General features: G+C 44.5%; 1 protein-coding gene across 3 annotated transcripts in view; it reads right to left on the bottom strand.

The window, feature by feature from the left end:
• Positions 1-4,810, bottom strand: part of AP1G2 (adaptor related protein complex 1 subunit gamma 2) — a 62,100-nt gene extending 57,290 nt beyond the window's left edge. Inside the window, exons 1-2 of one of the 3 annotated variants that reach the window (XM_073632620.1) lie at positions 4,510-4,810; positions 4,219-4,420 (exon numbers count right to left, since the gene is read on the bottom strand). In XM_073632620.1, the coding sequence (XP_073488721.1) occupies positions 4,219-4,419 (201 nt within the window). In that variant the 5' untranslated portion in view covers position 4,420; positions 4,510-4,810. The remainder of the gene's footprint in view (positions 1-4,218; positions 4,421-4,509) is intronic. The other 2 variants (XM_073632613.1, XM_073632604.1) reach the window with 2 other exon arrangements.
• Between the last annotated feature and the right edge of the window lie 13,702 nt (positions 4,811-18,512).

The raw sequence follows: 18,512 nt of genomic DNA, 5'->3' as shown, positions 1-18,512 counted from the left end.
GATGATAGTAATAATTTCTATTAAAAAAAATATCAATGGTAATAAAGCCTTAGAAACAATACTAAAAGCAGTAGTAATACCTAGCTATGAAATGGTAGCTATATCTAGCTAAAGGTATTCCCAAAGTTGAGCAATGTGTCACTCCATTGTCCTCACGACCCTGGGAAATTTTGTGAGAAAGGGGAAAATAAAAAATAAATTACAAAAAATACATACAATCTTTTTCCAGGCCTAGATAGTGACAATTTCATAAAAAGTACACGTACACCTAATAGACCTAATGTTCAATTAAAGTTTCTTAGAATGAAACTAATTTATAGCATATCTAAAAAGTATATAGCATCATATGGTATATATGGTGTGATAGGATGATCAAATCTCCTGTTTATCTGACATCTAACATATACTGTACATCCTATCTTCCATCATGACTGATTTATCTGTTACTGACTGTACAATAACATATAGCCAAGCACAGTCCAGAGTGAGCTCAGTACAGTGACTATGTTTTTCCTATTTATTACGGGTATTTATATAGTGCTGATAATTTACACAGCATTTTACATACTGTACATTCACATCAGTTCCTGACTTCAAGGAGCTTACAATTTAAAGTCGGCCATAGATGGTGCAATTTTCTTAACCGCAATCACGGGAATCACTCAATTCCCTCATCAAAACAGTCAGTGTTGATGGGGAATCCCTCCCATGCAGCTATTGGGTTCTGCTGGCGGGGGGCCAGGAGAACACACAGTGATTATTGCTAGCAGTTATAGCCACTGGCAATAATCGCATTAAAAATCAGACAGGCTGGTTGTACCCAAGTTGATCGATCAAATCAACTTGGGTACAAATTGTGTGAAATGTGTCCCTCTCGTGGATTGGACTCTTTGGGGTTGATTTACTAAAGGCAAATAGACTATGCACTTTGCAAAGTGCAGTTGCACTCTACAAGCGCAGTTGCTCAAGAGTAGGGATGAGCTTCGAGTTCGAGTTGAACTCATGTTTGACTCGAACATTGGCTGTTCGCAAGTTCGCCGAACAGCGAACAATTTGGGGTGTTCGCGGCAAATTCGAATGCCGCAGAACACCCTTTAAAAGTCTATGGGAGAAATCAAAAGTACTAATTTTAAAGGCTTATATGCAAGTTATTGTCATAAAAAGTGTTTGGGGACCTGGGTCCTGCCCCAGGGGACATGTATCAATGCAAAAAAAAGTTTTAAAAACGGCCGTTTTTTCAGGAGCAGTGATTTTAATAATGCTTAAAGTCAAACAATAAAAGTGTAATATCCCTTTAAATTTCGTACCTGGGGGGTGTCTATAGTATGCCTGTAAAGGGGCGCATGTTTCCCATGTTTAGAACAGTCTGACAGCAAAATGACATTTCGAAGGAAAAATTCCGTTTAAAACTACCCGCGGCTATTGCATTGCCGACAATACACATAGAAGTTCATTGATAAAAACGGCATGGGAATTCAACACAGGGAAACCCCAAACCAAAATTAAAAAAAAAAAAATGACGTGGGAGTCGCCCTAAATTCCATACCAGGCCCTTCAGGTCTGGTATGGATATTAAGGGGAACCCCGGCCAAAATGTAAAAAAAAAATGACGTGGGGTTCCCCCTAAATTCCATACCAGACCCTTCAGGTCTGGTATGGATTTTAAGGGGAACCCCGTGCCAAAAAAAACAAAAAAAAAAAACGTTGTGGGGTCCCCCCAAAAATCCATACCAGACCCTTATCCGAGCACGCAACCTGGCAGGCCGCAGGAAAAGAGGGGGGGATGAGAGTGCGCCCCCCCCCCTCCTGAACCGTACCAGGCCACATGCCCTCAACATTGGGAGGGTGCTTTGGGGTAGCCCCCCAAAACACCTTGTCCCCATGTTGATGAGGACAAGGGCCTCATCCCCACAACCCTGGCCGTTGGTTGTGGGGGTCTGCGGGCGGGGGGCTTATCGGAATCTGGAAGCCCCCTTTAACAAGGGGACCCCCAGATCCCGCCCCCCCTGTGTGAAATGGTAAGGGGGTACTTACCCCTACCATTTCACTAAAAAACTGTCAAAAATGTTAAAAATGGCAAGAGACAGTTTTTGACAATTCCTTTATTTAAATGCTTCTTCTTTCTTCTATCTTCCTTCATCTTCTTCTGGTTCTTCTGGTTCTTCCTCCGGCGTTCTCGTCCAGCATCTCCTCTGCGGCGTCTTCTATCTTCTTCTCCTCGGGCAGCTCCGCACCCATGGCATGGGGGGAGGCTCCCGCTCTTCTCTTCATCTTCTTCTTCATCCTCTTCTCTTCTTCCTTCTTCTCTTCTTCATTTTCTTCTCCGGGCCGCTCCGCATCCATGCTGGCATGGAGGGAGGCTCCCGCTGTGTGACGGCGTCTCCTCGTCTGACGGTTCTTAAATAACGGGGGGCGGGGCCACCCGGTGACCCCACCCCCTCTGACGCACGGAACATGACGGGACTTCCCTGTGGCATTCCCCGTGACGTCACAGGGAAGTCCCGTCAAGTCACCGTGCGTCAGAGGTGGCCCCGCCCCCCGTTATTTAAGAACCGTCAGACGAGGAGACTCCGTCACACAGCGGGAGCCTCCCTCCATGCCAGCATGGGTGCGGAGCGGCCGGAGAAGAAAATGAAGAAGAGAAGAAGGAAGAAGAGAAGAGGATGAAGAAGAAGAGAAGAGCGGGAGCCTCCCTCCATGCCATGGGTGCGGAGCGGCCCGAGGAGAAGAAGATAGAAGACGTCGCGGAGGAGATGCTGGACGAGAGCGCCGGAGGAAGAACCAGAAGAGCCAGAAGAACCAGAAGAAGAAGAAGATGAAGGAAGATAGAAGAAAGAAGAAGCATTTAAATAAAGGAATTGTCAAAAACTGTCTCTTGTCATTTTTAACATTTTTGACAGTTTTTTAGTGAAATGGTAGGGGTAAGTACCCCCTTACCATTTCACACAGGGGGGGGGGCGAGATCTGGGGGTCCCCTTGTTAAAGGGGGCTTCCAGATTCCAATAAGCACCGGCCAGGGTTGTGGGGATGAGGCCCTTGTTTTGGGGGGCTACCCCAAAGCACCCTCCCAATGTTGAGGGCATGTGGCCTGGTACGGTTCAGGAGGGGGGGGGCTGCACTCTCGTCCCCCCTCTTTTCCTGCGGCCAGCCAGGTTGCGTGCTCGGATAAGGGTCTGGTATGGATTTTTGGGGGGACCCCACACCATTTTTTTTTTTTTTTTGGCGCGGGGTTCCCCTTAAAATCCATACCAGACCTGAAGGGTTTGGTATGGAATTTAGGGGGAACCCCACATCATTTTTTTTTTAAATTTTGGCCGGGGTTCCCCTTAATATCCATACCAGACCTGAAGGGCCTGGCATGGAATTTAGGGCGACTCCCACGTCATTTTTTTTTTAAATTTTGGTTCGGGGTTTCCCTGTGTTGAATTCCCATGCCGTTTTTATCAATGAACTTCTATGTGTATTGTCGGCAATGCAATAGCCGCGGGTAGTTTTGAATGGAATTTTTCCTTCGAAATGTCATTTTGCTGTCAGACTGTTCTAAACACGGGAAACATGCGCCCCTTTACAGGCATACAATAGACACCCCCCAGGTACGAAATTTAAAGGGATATTACACTTTTATTGTTTGACTTTAAGCATTATTAAAATCACTGCTCCTGAAAAAACGGCCGTTTTTAAAACTTTTTTTTGCATTGATCCATGTCCCCTGGGGCAGGACCCGGGTCCCCAAACACTTTTTATGACAATAACTTGCATATAAGCCTTTAAAATTAGCACTTTTGATTATTCATGTTCGTGTCTCATAGACTTTAACGGTGTTTGCGTGTTCGAGCGAACTTTTTTCCTGTTTGCATGTTCTGGTGCGAACCGAACAGGGGGGTGTTCGGCTCATCCCTACTCAAGAGCTTAGTAAATGAGGTAAAGTTTCACTTTACAAAGAATATCCAATCACGTGCAAGGAAAATGAAAACAAAACAGCATTTTTCCTTGCACATGATTGGATGACGGAAGTCAGCAGACCTTCTGCTCATTTACTAAGCTCTGGAGCAACCGCTCTTAGAGAGCACAACTGCACTTTGCAAGGTGCACAGTCTATTTACCTTTAGTAAATCAACCCCTTTATATGTATACTCTGGCCCTCAATACGGAATGGTTTTACATTTGTTTTTGAGACCCAATGTACAGATTATACAGATGTCCGTCCTTTAAATGTACCTGTCCAAAGTGTGCTGGATACCCCAGCATGTGCATGTACAGCAGTTTAGCCACGCTTCTTCCACGATACATGGAGTCCTCATCTCGAAAAGAGGAGCGGATCTCTGCACACTCTCTCTGGATCACTTCTCTCTCTTCGTTTTGTGTCTTAACACTGCGGATGGCTCGAATCAGTTCATGCAGCCTCAAAGGAGGTCCCATTCTGTAGAGGAAAGCACAAAATATGAGCACATTTTGAATTCCTAGCACACAAGAACAAATACAAATAGCAAGGCAGGGATGAAATCATACTTTCGTAAAAAGTTTTTATCTCTTACATTCTGTTCTGCCAATTCTGAATACTTTCTCTGTAGCTGAGTATGATTATGTCTGTCGGTGCTTCTTACCTTCCTGCTTCTCACCTGGATCACTTTCTGCCAGGCTCTTACTTCCTGAAAAATAGTGTGACACCTGAGCCTACAGCTCAGCGTTTACACTGCCCTCCAAGGCGAGACCTGTAGAGCTGGATTTCCTGCTTCTCCGTCAGGACCTGCCGATTGTAATCTTCCCTGCCACAAACCACTAAATTCATTCACCTTCATTATGGCCTAGTCACATGATCCTTTCATGTTTGTTGTTTCCGCCTTCGGAGTCAAAGTTTATTGTAAAGACTGTTGTTCTCAATGCTGTTGTGAAGGCCCACAATATACAATGATGACATGTACAATTTACTTTATGTAGATTTTTTTTGTCATTTTAAAAAAAGCTATTCAGTTTATTCAAAGTGAACAGTGATAATGCAACATAATAGCTCTGCTCCCTAATGTATATATTTTCACATAAATGACATCTTACTTTTACCAATGTTGTTTTAAGTTTTTTTTGTAATGCAGATCTCCAAGCAAAAATATAAATCCGCAGATGAAATACACAAAAGGGAGCTGTTTACATTGCCAGAGTATTTTTTTTTTTTTCTTCATTCGGTCCCGAGATTTTCACAGCTCTTCGACACAGCACAGCTTGGAGAATGACAGCATGTTCTCTTGCAGGCCTCATTCAGACAGGTGCTGGCACCTTTAAGCCCCGTACACATGATCCGATTATCGGACGAATGATCGTCTGGTTTTTTTTGCATGCTAATCTCACGTCGAATCTGATGAGTTTACTAAAGTCCCGAAAATTCCCGTAAGACAGAATAAAAATTTGGAAGTGATGTCATGTGTTGTAATGCATTTGCATTGCATTTTCGAACGATAGCTGTGCTGATTAAACGAAAATCGTACGATCTGGCATCGTACGAAAAAAATTTCCGTGTATGTCCGATAGAATAATATCGGATGAACTGTCCCGATCGGCTCTCGAAAGCTCTGTACTAACGATCTGATTATCGTACGATCGATTCGAATGCGGCATTTTTCGTACGATTTTCAGATCGTGTGTATGGGGCATTACTGCATGCAGTCTGTGTTTGTTTTGGCACCTGCATCCGTTCCAAGCTGCATGCAGTCAGTCTATAGAGGTGAATGCTGACACAGCAGCTGCATGGACACAGCCACATGTCAAAATTTGACAGCTGTGTGTAGCGCTATACCCTGAGAAGCCGCTTAAGTATGTTCGGTTCTGTACTCTGCTTCTCAACCCCAAGAACAGTCTCAGCCCCTCTGGCACACCTGGCAATAGTGTACATGCAAGGAACAATGAGAAACACACACGTTATAATAAAACACAGAAATTGTCTTTACTGCAATATTTCTGTGGAAAAAGAGTAACAAACAGTAACCATATATATTCAAGTAATGCAATTGAAGAGCAATAACTGAGATTAAGAGTAATATAGCTCAATACCATATTCAGGCTGCTTTCAGGGGATTCAAAACCTGAGAATAACCCCAAGAGCAGAGGCAAAGACTTCAATAACAATAAATCACAATATGGCAATCTGTACCAGATTGGTTACATTTACTCAGGTCGGCTCTATGAGTCCAGGCAGGAGGAGAGCAGAGGAATGACCCTCTTATGTCAGGCCTCTCTCTTCTGTCCCCTGACACCACAGGCCCAACTTTAAACACTTTATTCAAATCAACATGTGATGGCTTAGCTTCCTAGATAAACTGTCCCACACACACCCACTGCATATACAGAGCCCTGAAAATGTGTGTGTGCGGGTCTGTATGGCACTAGTAGCATCAGTCCTTTTGAGGAAAAGATAAGACTTTGTGTCTTCAGCTAGCCACTTTTGTTGGTGCACTTAAACTCCTGAATAGCAGGGCCAAACAACACAACTGGCCAGGATTATCAAGTGAGGAAGGCAGGATCTTTCTCAGCAAGGTGAAAGGACAATGGTGTCTGTATACAGTGTCCCTGGGAATGGATGACCTTATCCTTTAGCACTGTGACACTACAAGTGTCAGCAAGATGACTAACAGCAATGATGTCTGTATACAGTGTCCATTTAACTTCTTCTGTGGTGCAGTGTCCCTGTTTCCTGCAAATGGGCAAAAGCCCCCTCACCCAATCCTGCGGTCAAGGCCCAAACGAACGTCCTGGAACAAGCAGGCTCTCCTGGCGACCCGACTGGTCACCTCACACTGGAACGCTTCAACGTCAGTGCAGGTGAGCCTGGACGTGCACCTGGGATCCCCCTCTCTCAGGCTGGATGTCCTGACTGGTGGCAAGGGGCCTAAATCATGCGGTGAAATCACCTAGGAGGCACTACCTCTCTCTTAGGTCTGATCGCTTCCTCCGTCTTGTGCTGTCTGAAAATCCCTCAGCAAAGCAAGATGGAGTCTTTAGTTCCTCTTCTTCAGAGCATACTGGCTTTTGCAGTTCCATAAAGTTCAAATGGAATGTAAAACTTGAGTCCTGGAACTACAATTTCCTTTATGTTTTGCTCCCTGGTGGTAATCACTCTGCTGACAGGATGTGATGACACAGAATCTTAGCTGGCACTAGAGGGAAACACAGTCTCACTACAACGATGTTGCAGAGTGTCTTCTGATACTGCAGGTAAGATAGCCAGCTCCCTGCTACATGTGCGTGAGCGGCTGGATCGCCTGAATGCAGAGGGTATGCTCCTGGGGCTGTGCAGCCACGACTATCAAATTTTGAGATATGTCTGTGTCTGCATCCACTACTATATGCTGTCTGCATGCAGCTCAGGGCGGATGCAGACATCATAACAAACCCAGCCTGCATGTAGTACAGGTGCAAGCACCCATCTAAATGAGGCCCTAGACTAAAGGGATACAATGGTTTCATCTTTACATACCCAGACTACGACTGGACGGTGCAAGAGCAACACCAAACTGATGATGCCATGTATCTACTCACTCCGCTCTCTCTTCCTGTCAGCTTGTTCCTTGTTAGCATATCTGAATGCAGCACACCTGAATCCTAGTCCTACCTCCAGCCTGCATGCTGCTGTATAGGGTATTAAAAAGGCTGATAGCAAGCCATGTTTAGTTGCTTACACTAGTTACATTGAAAAATAAATTTAAATGCATTATTGTGTGTATTTTACATCTGCATGCATGGCAGTGAGTCTGTTGCTTCTTTAACTAAACCATTAAGCCAGAATCAATGTAGGACAAAAAAAGTTAAAAATCATTGTACTATTTTGGCTCTGGCTACTTTTAGTGAAAAAAGATAAAAACATAACTGCTATCAAACAGCCCATGACAGAAAAGGCTTGTAGGGTTGGCGGGGTGGTTGGTCATTATGTCCTTCATGTTTCCCACCTTGTTGGGTGCCAAGCAAGGATCACATGAACAGGATCACACCGGGGTGGGTTGTTCTGGGCTATGCTAGGCACTTTGTACAGGGTCACTTGACTTTACTGGAACGGCTGACTGATGTCTAATAAACTATTTTGATGTTACTGTACATCACCATAGTCACTTGTGCATTTAGAAGGGACACGCAGAGCCAATGCCCTGTACAGCTTATCACCACTACCTCACTCCCAGTAATAGTATGGGGTCCTGCGGTGCACCTAGCGTGGGCACCATGCGTGCACTTCACTAAAAGCTTTTGTTAACCCCCCCCCCCCAAAAAAAAAAAAAAGGATCCTGTTCCTTTAAAGCATGTTACACAGCACAGTGCTTGTGCTGTGTAATTTGGCCCCCTGTATCACCTAAAAAACCTGGTTGATCCTGCCTGGCTATGCCCTCCCTTCTGTAAACTGACCACGGTATATCATGGCTTCTGAGCCTTGACACCGTGGTCAGTTTAGGTGCCTCTGTCATCCGCAGCTCTCCTGTCCTCCTCTGTCCTCTCCTCCATCCCCCCCCTCCCCCCTCCCTCCCTGCCTGTCTACTCTTGTGTCAGTGCCCCTCCCCACCCCCCCTCCTGCTGCTAAAATAATTTTTCTTGTCCTATATAATCCTCTCTGTTCCCTGATGACAGGTGCTCCTGTCTCTGTGTTTTATAAAAAAAATGCCTTTTTTACTGTATTTCAGAGCGGCTCCCAGCGATCAGGTGACCGGCCGACTCTTTCTCTCTCCTCTCCTCCTGCCAGACGTCAGCAGTGGAATCTCGGCCCCGCCCGCTGCAGCTGTCAGACAGGGAGAGGAGAGAGCCAGCCGGTCATGTGATTGCCGGGAGCAGCTCTGAAATACAGTAAAGAAGGCATTTTTTTTAAATAAAACACAGAGACAGGGAACAGAGAGGATTGTGTGAAGTTGTCAAAGTGGGTTAACAACCACTTTAACTTTTTCTCTTCCATACCTGTACACAGGATGAGGACCCCGCCTGTGCAGATCTGCTCCCATTGCTATGGGAGATGAATCGCTGCTGAAGGAGTCCTGGCAAGAGCCTATCTCACCTGTCACATGCACACGCTTACAGTACAACAGGCTGCTAGAGAGACCCTTGGTAACCACTGTATCATCACACTGTATCAACTTTTGTACCGTTATCATCCTACCCCAATGTGTACAGTGACCCGAGCTGTAGACTACATGTGTCGGTTACTTGCATTACACCCCTTAAATAACTCCAGACGAGGCAAAAGCAAAGTTTCAGATGCTTTACTTGAATAAATTAACATAATGACATATACAGAGAACAGAATAAAATAAAGTGCGTTCTTTTACCTAACATTCCTAGTCCCTAACTCAGGCTTGTGGCTGCCCCAGCATAGCTGCATAGAAAAAAAGTCCATAACTGGTTGAGTCGATGGATGGTAACAACATCCGACAACAGCATGACACTGGAAATCCAGACTCCTGCAACAGCGACCGATACGGGCCCCCTTAGTAAGCCAGAACAGACCAGACCAGAACCGAGCCAAGCTGAACCCAAGGGTCCGGGGCCTCTGTCCTTTTTATAGTGTATAGGACTGGCAGGGTGGGACCCAAAAGGAACCCACCAAGAATAACCCAGAAAACACAATTATCTGCAACCTTCCCAGTTGGAGTAGCATTAACCACTACCTGGTTCCAGGCTGAAAGAGAGTTCCAAAATATGTTCAGATATTTATGGGTATATTTTAGACTACCTAGCATTTATTCATTTGGCATAATGGACATGACTTTATCTTTAACCTCAGAAAGAGGGAAAGATGGTCTTTTCGACATTACTACCAAGCTATGTTACAATCGAGCCAACCCATCATTTTTACAGCTTTTGCTATGCAGCGCAAAGGCTACATGCATCGTGCAATCCAAGAACTGTAATAAAAGATGGAAATTCACTTGGTGCCTTTTTCCTTTGGCACTAGTCATATCTTTATCTGAGTCTTCTTGGGGGAGGGAACAAGGTTTATTACTGCTATCCAGCTCAGCTGCTGTTTGGTTTGGTAGATTGAAAAGTAAATGCATAGCTGTGCCTTACATGATTACATACAGACCTTCTCCCTATTCACAGCAACATAGAAAAAAAGAAATTGCTTTGAAACATTTGGAAAGGTTGGTCTTCTTGGCTCAAAAAGTCCAAAATGAGCTCCTTCATTTATTTGTTATTTTCACACTGTTTTACCTCACCCCAATGTAGTTCCACTTGAAAGGTATCATTTATTTTGCTGAATTTCTGATTCTTGCAAAATTACTATCAAGCTTTTAAATCATTTTCATACATTCTTCCTTATGTAGTTTTTCTTTTAACCGCTTTTATGCCTTTTTCTATAACTACTTTCCCTTTATAAATCAGAGATATAATGTTATGTGTAATGCTCATTGTTCTGATTCTGTAAAGTAATATACAATAGTTCCTGTTAAACCAAAATACTTAAAAAAATGAACTCATAAAAAGTAGATCCCCATCACCAGCTTGCTGTAAGGTATAGAATCTGAATTCCAAAAGCCTTTGTTTCATTGGATAGGACACGCTTTCACAGAAGAATTTAGGCAACTCCTCTTGGGCTGCATTTGGTCTCTTCTAGATGCACTCGTATGCCCACACCTCTTATCCTGACTAAATTTCCCTGTTTTCAACCCTATTCAACTTCAATTCTATTATCTGCCCTTCTCCCCTACTATTTTGTGGTGTTTGATGGTGGCCATCCTCCTGTCTGGTGTGTACTCCTCTCCTTCCTGATACCCTCTCTTTACCTCTTCCCCTTCTCCTCCTCATTTAGTATAACCTTGTACTAAATTTATCAGCATTAGGTCAATTGAACATAGTTTTGAGTTGCCGATGTCAAGGACCTATCTCACCTATATTTACGGAAGGCACCTTCGGGCTCCAGACATTGTCCAGAGGATACTCATTTTTGACTCATTTGGAAAAGCCAGTTGATTAAAAATGATAAACAATATATGAAAAACAGTACACCCCCCTTAAAACCAGACTATAATTTTACAGAGAAAGTAATATAGCAGATATAGAGCAGGGACCTTCAGCGGACTTCATGGACGATGTGAGCAACTGTAAGCAGGTAGGTGGTGGTAAGCAGGAGTTGGGCACAGTGTAGTATCTGTCTGTCTCGAGTGTTGCACCCACCCACTGCCTATCACTAGCCAGTGGGACAAGTTACAGGCAGCACCTGAGAGGTAGTGGACAAGTAGGATCATAACAGTGGCCCTGGCATGTACAGTGAAGCTATTCACAGTAGACACTACATGATTGTGCATACAAGAGCTGCCGTGGCTGTAAAGCTTGTAAATATGAATCCTCTTTGAACTGTAAAGGGTACTAATCCCCTCTATTACAGTGGTACCTTGGATTACGAGCATAATTTGTTCCAGAAGAATACTTGTAATCCAAAGCATTCGTATATCAAAGCGAGTTTCCCCTTAGGAAATAATGGAAACGTAGATAATCCGTTCCAGTGGCACTGCTAGTGTATGCAGTACCGCATGTAACCAGAGGTGGGAGGTGGGGCACTGGAGACACATGGAAACACTCGGAGAGCACTCAGAGCTGCTCGGATGCACTCGGAGAGGCTCGGAGAAACTCCGGAACGGAGTGTTTCCAAGCAGCTCACAACGGCTATGAACGGCTCCGAGTGGCACCTCTGGCCAAATGCGGTACTGCACACCCCAGAGGCTTAAATCCTGCTCGTTTTGTCAGACAACGCTCACAAACTGAGTCAGGATTTTAAAAAATACTAGCTCATATTGCGAAACGCTTATACCGCGTTACTCGCAATCCGAGGTATTACTGTACTAGTGTAGAACAGGTGGTTGGTGGGCTGGAAAGATTATAATAGTAGGCACAGCCAGTGAATTTGAGCTAAAGAAGGTGCTGTGACATCCATTTCAGCTAAAGATGCAGCAGGGCAGTGAATTTGATCTCAAGAATGTGCTACACAGTGAATTTGATTCAAAGAGGATGCTGAGCAGTGTAATTGATCTGAAGAGTGTGTGTGAAGAGGATTCTGCACAATGAATTTGAGCTAAGAATAAATGCTGGACACTGAATTTGACCTATAAAATGTGCTGCTGGGTAATTTGAAAAAGGTTCTGTGTAGTCAATTTGAGAAAATGTGCGTGCAGCAAGGCAGTGAATTTGATCTACTGAGCAGGGAATCTGATCTAAAAAAAAAAAGGTGCTTCTCAGTGCATTTGAGCCAAAGAAGGTACAGTTGGCCAGTAAATTTGAGTGTAGCCACCCTGTCCTAAATAGGGGCTACCAGTAAAATTTAGCTTTGCTGGGTTGTAGTTAACCTGGTTGATTTGTAGTCTTTGTGATCAGCCTGGTGTAGCTGTAGTTCCTCCCTTTTGTCAGAAGGTGGCACTGTTACCTTTGGCATTAATATAATGAGCTGCAGTAAAGCTAGGTTATGAATATGCATACTTCCCTCAGCCAATTAGTAGTAGTCTCATTGCCACTGGTGCGTGCTGGGGAGTTTATAAATATATGGGGCGGTCAAGTGATCAGTGTCATCCTATCCAGACCTTGGCCTGGTGTGGGTGTGTGAGGAACCTCTGTTCTGGGTAAGCCTGAAACCTAAGGCCTAGCCATGTGCTCTAGACTTTGTAGCTGAGGGCCAGGAAGGAAAGGATGGAGACCTGAGATTAAGTACCAGACCGGAGAACTGCTATAGGAGACAGCTGTTACTACGAAGTGCAGATTGCTGGTTAAAGCTTAAAGGCTCTATTTTGTACTGCTGTCTACCTTTTTATTTTTGTCTAAGGCGTCCACTAGTCTTCTTGCTTACTTATCCTAGGGTGTCCTGTGCCCTATCCCTCTCAACCTGAATTTGTTTTCCTGTTGTGAGCAATAAGCTCACTTTTGTTCAACATAAAAGTGCCTATTTTTCTACACTGTCAATAACCCACCATGCCTGTACCCTGAGGTAAAATGTCAGTCCACACTGTCTCTGGGGGTCGCTACCATGCCTCTGGAGGTCATGGGGGCACTACATGAATAAGTTAAAGTGTTAATAAACCAAGGACTCTGCATTTACTATATCTGGTCTCCCACAGTACATATAACATGGAAATGCAATTATTTAGTAAATATAAACTGCTAAATACTGTACCTTTTCTCATCCGCAGTATATAGCAGTCTTATGACTTCTATGAGTGTCTAATTAAAGCTTGTAAGTTCTCCTCTGACTGTCCTATGAGGCTGCATGACCCCTGACCCTCTGTCTGGACAGTGCTGATTGGCCCTGTGCTGATCACATGCACCCTCCCAAAAAAAAACTCTCTAGCAATACACACCAAACTGAGCATGTGCAGAGTGCCCCCAAGGCTTTGTTCTATCAGGGGATGGATTGGGGACAAGAAGGGAATGCTCAGAGAAGACAAGCTCTCAAACAGCATTTTTACCAATGCAGGGGATTAACCTCTTAGGTTCCACAGTGAGTATAACAGCATGCTTTACTGCATATACAGACTGATTTTACTGTTGTGGGTTTTGTAACACTTTAAAGTTTGTATTTAAACATTTCCAATTACTAATGACACTATCAAAGTGTGGCAATGGAAGAAGATGTGACTGTCTTTGTGGCTCATCCTTGAACCTCAATGTAACATGCCTTGATATGGAGGACAAAGTCTCTACTATGGGGACCGGAGTATACAGTAGGAATAGATAAAAAACACAAGAATAATAAGATCCACAACTTGCTTCTTCATCCTGAATATTAGTTAATCCCAGTGGACATAATATTATTTGAAAAAGAAGCTAGTAGAGCAGAGAGAGTAGTAATTGTATATCTATATGTAGGAGTAAAATGCATGTATTATTGCTCAGTCTAAAGGGATATTATCTCACCTTAGGAATTAGTGTACCTGAAGCCTAGTTTATATGACTGTCTTATGCCCCGTACACACGGTCAGATTTTCCGATGGAAAATGTCCGATCGGAGCGTGTTGTCGGAAATTCCGACCGTGTGTGGGCTCCATCGGACATTTTCCATCGGATTTTCCGACACACAAAGTTGGAGAGCAGGAGACAAAATCCGTTGTCGGAAATTCCTATCGTGTGTACACAAATCCGACGGACAAAGTGCCACGCATGCTCAGAATAAATAAAGAGATGAAAGCTATTGGCCACTGCCCCGTTTATAGTCCCGACGTACGTGTTTTACGTCACCGCGTATAGAATGATCGGATTTTCCGACAACTTTGTGTGACCGTGTGTATGCAAGACAAGTTTGAGCCAACATCCGTCGGAAAAAATCCTAGGATTTTGTTGTCGGAATGTCCGAACAAAGTCCGACCGTGTGTACGGGGCATGAGTGTGCAAGTCTTCAGACTTAAGGGAATTGGCATCAGTTGTATGTAGAGCAATTTTTACATCAGCTATTAGGGACTGTACTGTGTCTTCCAGTTTGCTAATGCAGCCTTCATATCATAGCAAGGAGATGACTTCCCTGACCCCCTGTACCTGAGTAGCAAGACTGTGCAGGAAAGCATTACATTGTTGTACAGTAGACAAAATGTCCTTTAATGTGGGTTCAGGACAGTTCCCCTTATCACCACAGTCTGTACGAGGCTTAGAAGGGAGATCAGGTGTACTTACAGTGCACTGTCCATGTCTTGACCCAGGTGTTTGGAGTTGTTGTGGCCTAGTCTCCTTATTGGTTGTTGAGGCTCCAAAGCAGAGGCAGCAACACAAGGGGTCTAATGTGTGCCTAATGTAGCCCTCTCTTTCGATGTCTACCTGGCAGTAGTAATGTTGTGTAGCGGGGCAGCACATGCATTCTTTAGCCCATTCCTACGTGGACTCGGGAGTAGTGACCTTGACTTAGCAGTATATTATATTATGGACACTGGGCTCCTCAAGGGAACTAGAATACTCTCTCTTATTTCTGAGAATGCCTACAGGGTGACCCATCCTGGTTTAACTGGTACCTGTTGACAGTCCTCTGCACAACCCCCTCAGGCCTTATATACCAATGGACCCCGCTTTACTTCTTGGGTATAAGTTTTGTTTCCCAGAAACATTCCCATATAAAAGATAGAGGAAGGAGTAGTCCATACCAGGACTGTCTTTTTAAGGTTTTACTGAATCAATAGAAACAAAGATATTTACATACTCCAGCCATCCCTTGAAGGTGGCAGCACCCACTTGTTCACACAGGCGGCTGTGGATCTCTTTTTAAACAATGGTACAGGAGTGGCTGGCAGGCATTCAGGAGGTGATACTGCTGCCACCTAAATGCTTCTTTTTTTGTCAGCTCAATGGGGATTTTGTATGGGAATACTACACCGCAAGCCTAGCATTTGGCTTGTGGTTGCAATGCAGGCTCATTGCGGCTGCAGCATCTGTAACACCTTGTCCAGCCGCTGTTGCAGCTTAAAGTGACACTAAACTCACAAAATAAAATAAATGTAATATGTCTAAATATAACTAGAATGTACCTTCTGTCTCTCTCTTTGTTTGATTTATCTTTCAAATGCATAGCTCCCAACTGTCCCTGATTTGGAGGGACTGTCCCTGATTTGGAGCAATGTCCCTCTGTCCCTCATTCCACCTCATTTGTCCCTCATTTTGGTCTGATCTATATAGTTGTATATAAAATGCACTTTTTATCTTTCAAAAAGTGTTTCCCGGTGCTAAACCTTTCATCCATTTTCTAAATTGCTGCATTTGTACATTTTAAAAGCCAATGTATAGGAATAGTAGTGGTAAAAAAAAAAGTCCTTATGGATTTAATTAACCTTTTTTTTGTTAATTCTCCTTTAAGGGGGTGTGTTCTATGCCTACATACATTTGTTAGTAGATGTCCCTCATTCCCATCTCAAAATGTTGAGAGGCATGCTCAAATGCAAGTCTTTTTCTGCTGTTCTTAGACTTCCTGTTTTAGGATGGCTATGTTCGTTCTCCATACCTCCCTGGTGTGGTCACTCTTTCCTGCTTGCCCCTGGCCCAAGATGGACTACACATCTATGTGCAGATACATTCAGCCCTATAAGAATTGTAGTACACATAGAGAGGAGGGGGCCAACCCCCCCCCCCGGTTGGATTCGCACCAGAACTCCCAAACATAGCAAAAGTTTGGACCCAAACACTGAACCCCATTGAAGTTTAAGGGCCCCAAATTTGAAAAATCAAAAAAACTAATTTTGAAGGCTTATATGCAAGTTATTGATCATAAAAAGGGTATGGGGGCCTGGGTACTGTTCTGGGGGACATGTATCATTGCAAAGAAAAACTTTAAAAAAAGACTTTTTTTAAAGGAGCAGTGATTTTAATGATGCTTAAAGTGAAACAATAAAATTGAAAAATTCCTTTAAATATAGTGCCTGGGGGTTCCCCTTAGTGCCTGTAAAGTGGCACATCTTTACCTTGGATAGAACCTGCTGCAGCAAATTACATTTGTAAATAAAAAAATGACTTTTAAGTTGCCGGCAAAACAATACCATTGCCGGCAGTAGAAAAATGTGAAAGAAAAAAAGGTGTGGGCCCCCCCCCAATCCATACCAGGCCCTTTAGGTCTGTTATGGATTTTAGGGAAATCCCACGCCAAAATAAAAAGGAGCAACCGCCCCACCCCCTCCTGAGCCATACCAGGCCACATGTCCTTAACACGGGGGTGCTTTGGGTTGGGGGGGCTCTGCCCCCCACTCCAAAGCACCTTATCCCCATGTTGATAGGGACAAGGGCCTCTTACCGACAACCCTGGGCCCCTAGATCCCGCCCCATCATCTAAATGAGTATCCTACCCATTCACCAAAAAAGTGTCAAAAAGAAATAAAAACACAGTTTTTGACAATTCCTTAATTAAAAAAAACAATGTCCCCCGATGTAGATCCATTGTCAATCATGATGCTGAAGGCCACCGACGAAAAAAAATGTAAAAAAAAAATAGTAAAAAAAAAACAAAAAAAAAAACGGGATGCCCCCCCCCCCCCCCCCCCAGAAGCCATACCAGGCCCTTAGGTGTCAAGGACTTGTGGCCTGTTATGGTGCGGGGTGGGGGGGTGCTTGCTCATCCACCCCCTTTCCTGGCAGGCCAGGCTGCATGTTCAGGTAAGGGTCTGGTATGGATTGGGGGGGGGATGACGTTTTTTAAATTTGGCGTGGGGTTCCCCTTAAAATCTATACCAGACCCGAAGGGCTTGGTGTGGATTGTGGGCAGGACCCCCACGCTTTTTTTTTTTTCACTTTTTTCTATTGCTGGCAATGTTTTTTTTTTTTCCATTTAGCTATCAGCGGGGAAGCCCATTGACAGCTATTCGCTCTGCCCAATCAGGGCTTATAATGCACTGTGCAGCGCTCATCGGGCGAACATCCCGCCGAGTGCCCCACAAATTTGGGTGTTTGCCAAATGGGTGAACAGGCGATGTTCAGGCTGAACTTCTACTCGGCCCGAACCGTTCGCTCAACTTTAATAATAAGAACCACAAAATAACAGTTCAACATATAGCACAGTCTTTTCCTAACATCTCTATTCCTTACAGTAACTACAGGCTTGTGACTGCCCCAGCATACCTGCACAGGAAAGAATCCATTCTTGGCAGAGTGTGCACGGTTGATATCCTCAGGGAGGACTGCAAGTCCCAACAATCCCCTACATGTGAAAGGCTCTAGGGCACAGATGTCTGGCATAAACAGGGACTCCCAGAGAGGCAGAGAGCCCTAGCAGAAGCAGCAGCTGGAGGTCACATCTTGCTTGCTGTCTGTGTCTTTAGGGAGGACTGCAGGTCCCAGAAATCCCCCTTCTCTCTTCTTTTTTAAGCAGATGGAGGTTACACGCTGTGGCCTGTCTGGACTTGTTTCCTATGCAGACTGATTGAGGGCAGAGCCCTCCACCCTTTTATTTACAGCACTGGGAGAGAAAGGCAGAGCTCAGAGAAAGTTTGGGAACTGGGTTAAAGCGGGGGTCCACCTAAACCGCCAAAAAAAAAAAATATTAAAAGCCAGCAGCTACAAATACTGCAGCTGCTGACTTTTAATACATGGCCACTTACCTGTCCCAGGGTCCAGCGATGTCGGCAGGCGACGCCGAGAACCTTCTCGGTTCTCGGCAGCTGCCGCCGCCATCCTAGGTGAGGACATCAGGAAGTGAAGCGTTGCGGCGCATCGTAACTGGTCCCCGCTATCTCCTGGGAGCTGTGTGTTTCCCAGGAGACAGCGCGGACTGACAGGAAGAGGCATAGACTCCCATCGGAGTCTATGCCGGAAGTGGGTGCAAATACCTGTCTTAGACAGGTATCTGCACCCCCCTCCCCCCTGAAAGGTGCCAAATGTGACACCGGAGGGGGGGAGGGTTCCGAAAAGCGGAAGTTCCATTTTTGTGTGGTACTCCGCTTTAAATCTTTCCCTCTCTGCTGGGCAGCAGCTAACTAGAACATTTTCAAATCTGCTTACACAGAGTAAGTGACCTTTTAAGCAAAAAAAAAAAAAGAGCAATTGTATACTTGATATTTTATAATAATCGATGTAAAAAACAAGTAACTTTACTGGGCAATGCATAT

This window comes from Aquarana catesbeiana, linkage group LG01 (genome assembly GCF_042186555.1).
Source record: "Aquarana catesbeiana isolate 2022-GZ linkage group LG01, ASM4218655v1, whole genome shotgun sequence".
Lineage (NCBI taxonomy): Eukaryota > Metazoa > Chordata > Amphibia > Anura > Ranidae > Aquarana > Aquarana catesbeiana.
The sequence above is the reverse complement of the archived record's forward strand: the minus strand, read 5'-3'. Positions and strand labels throughout refer to the sequence as shown.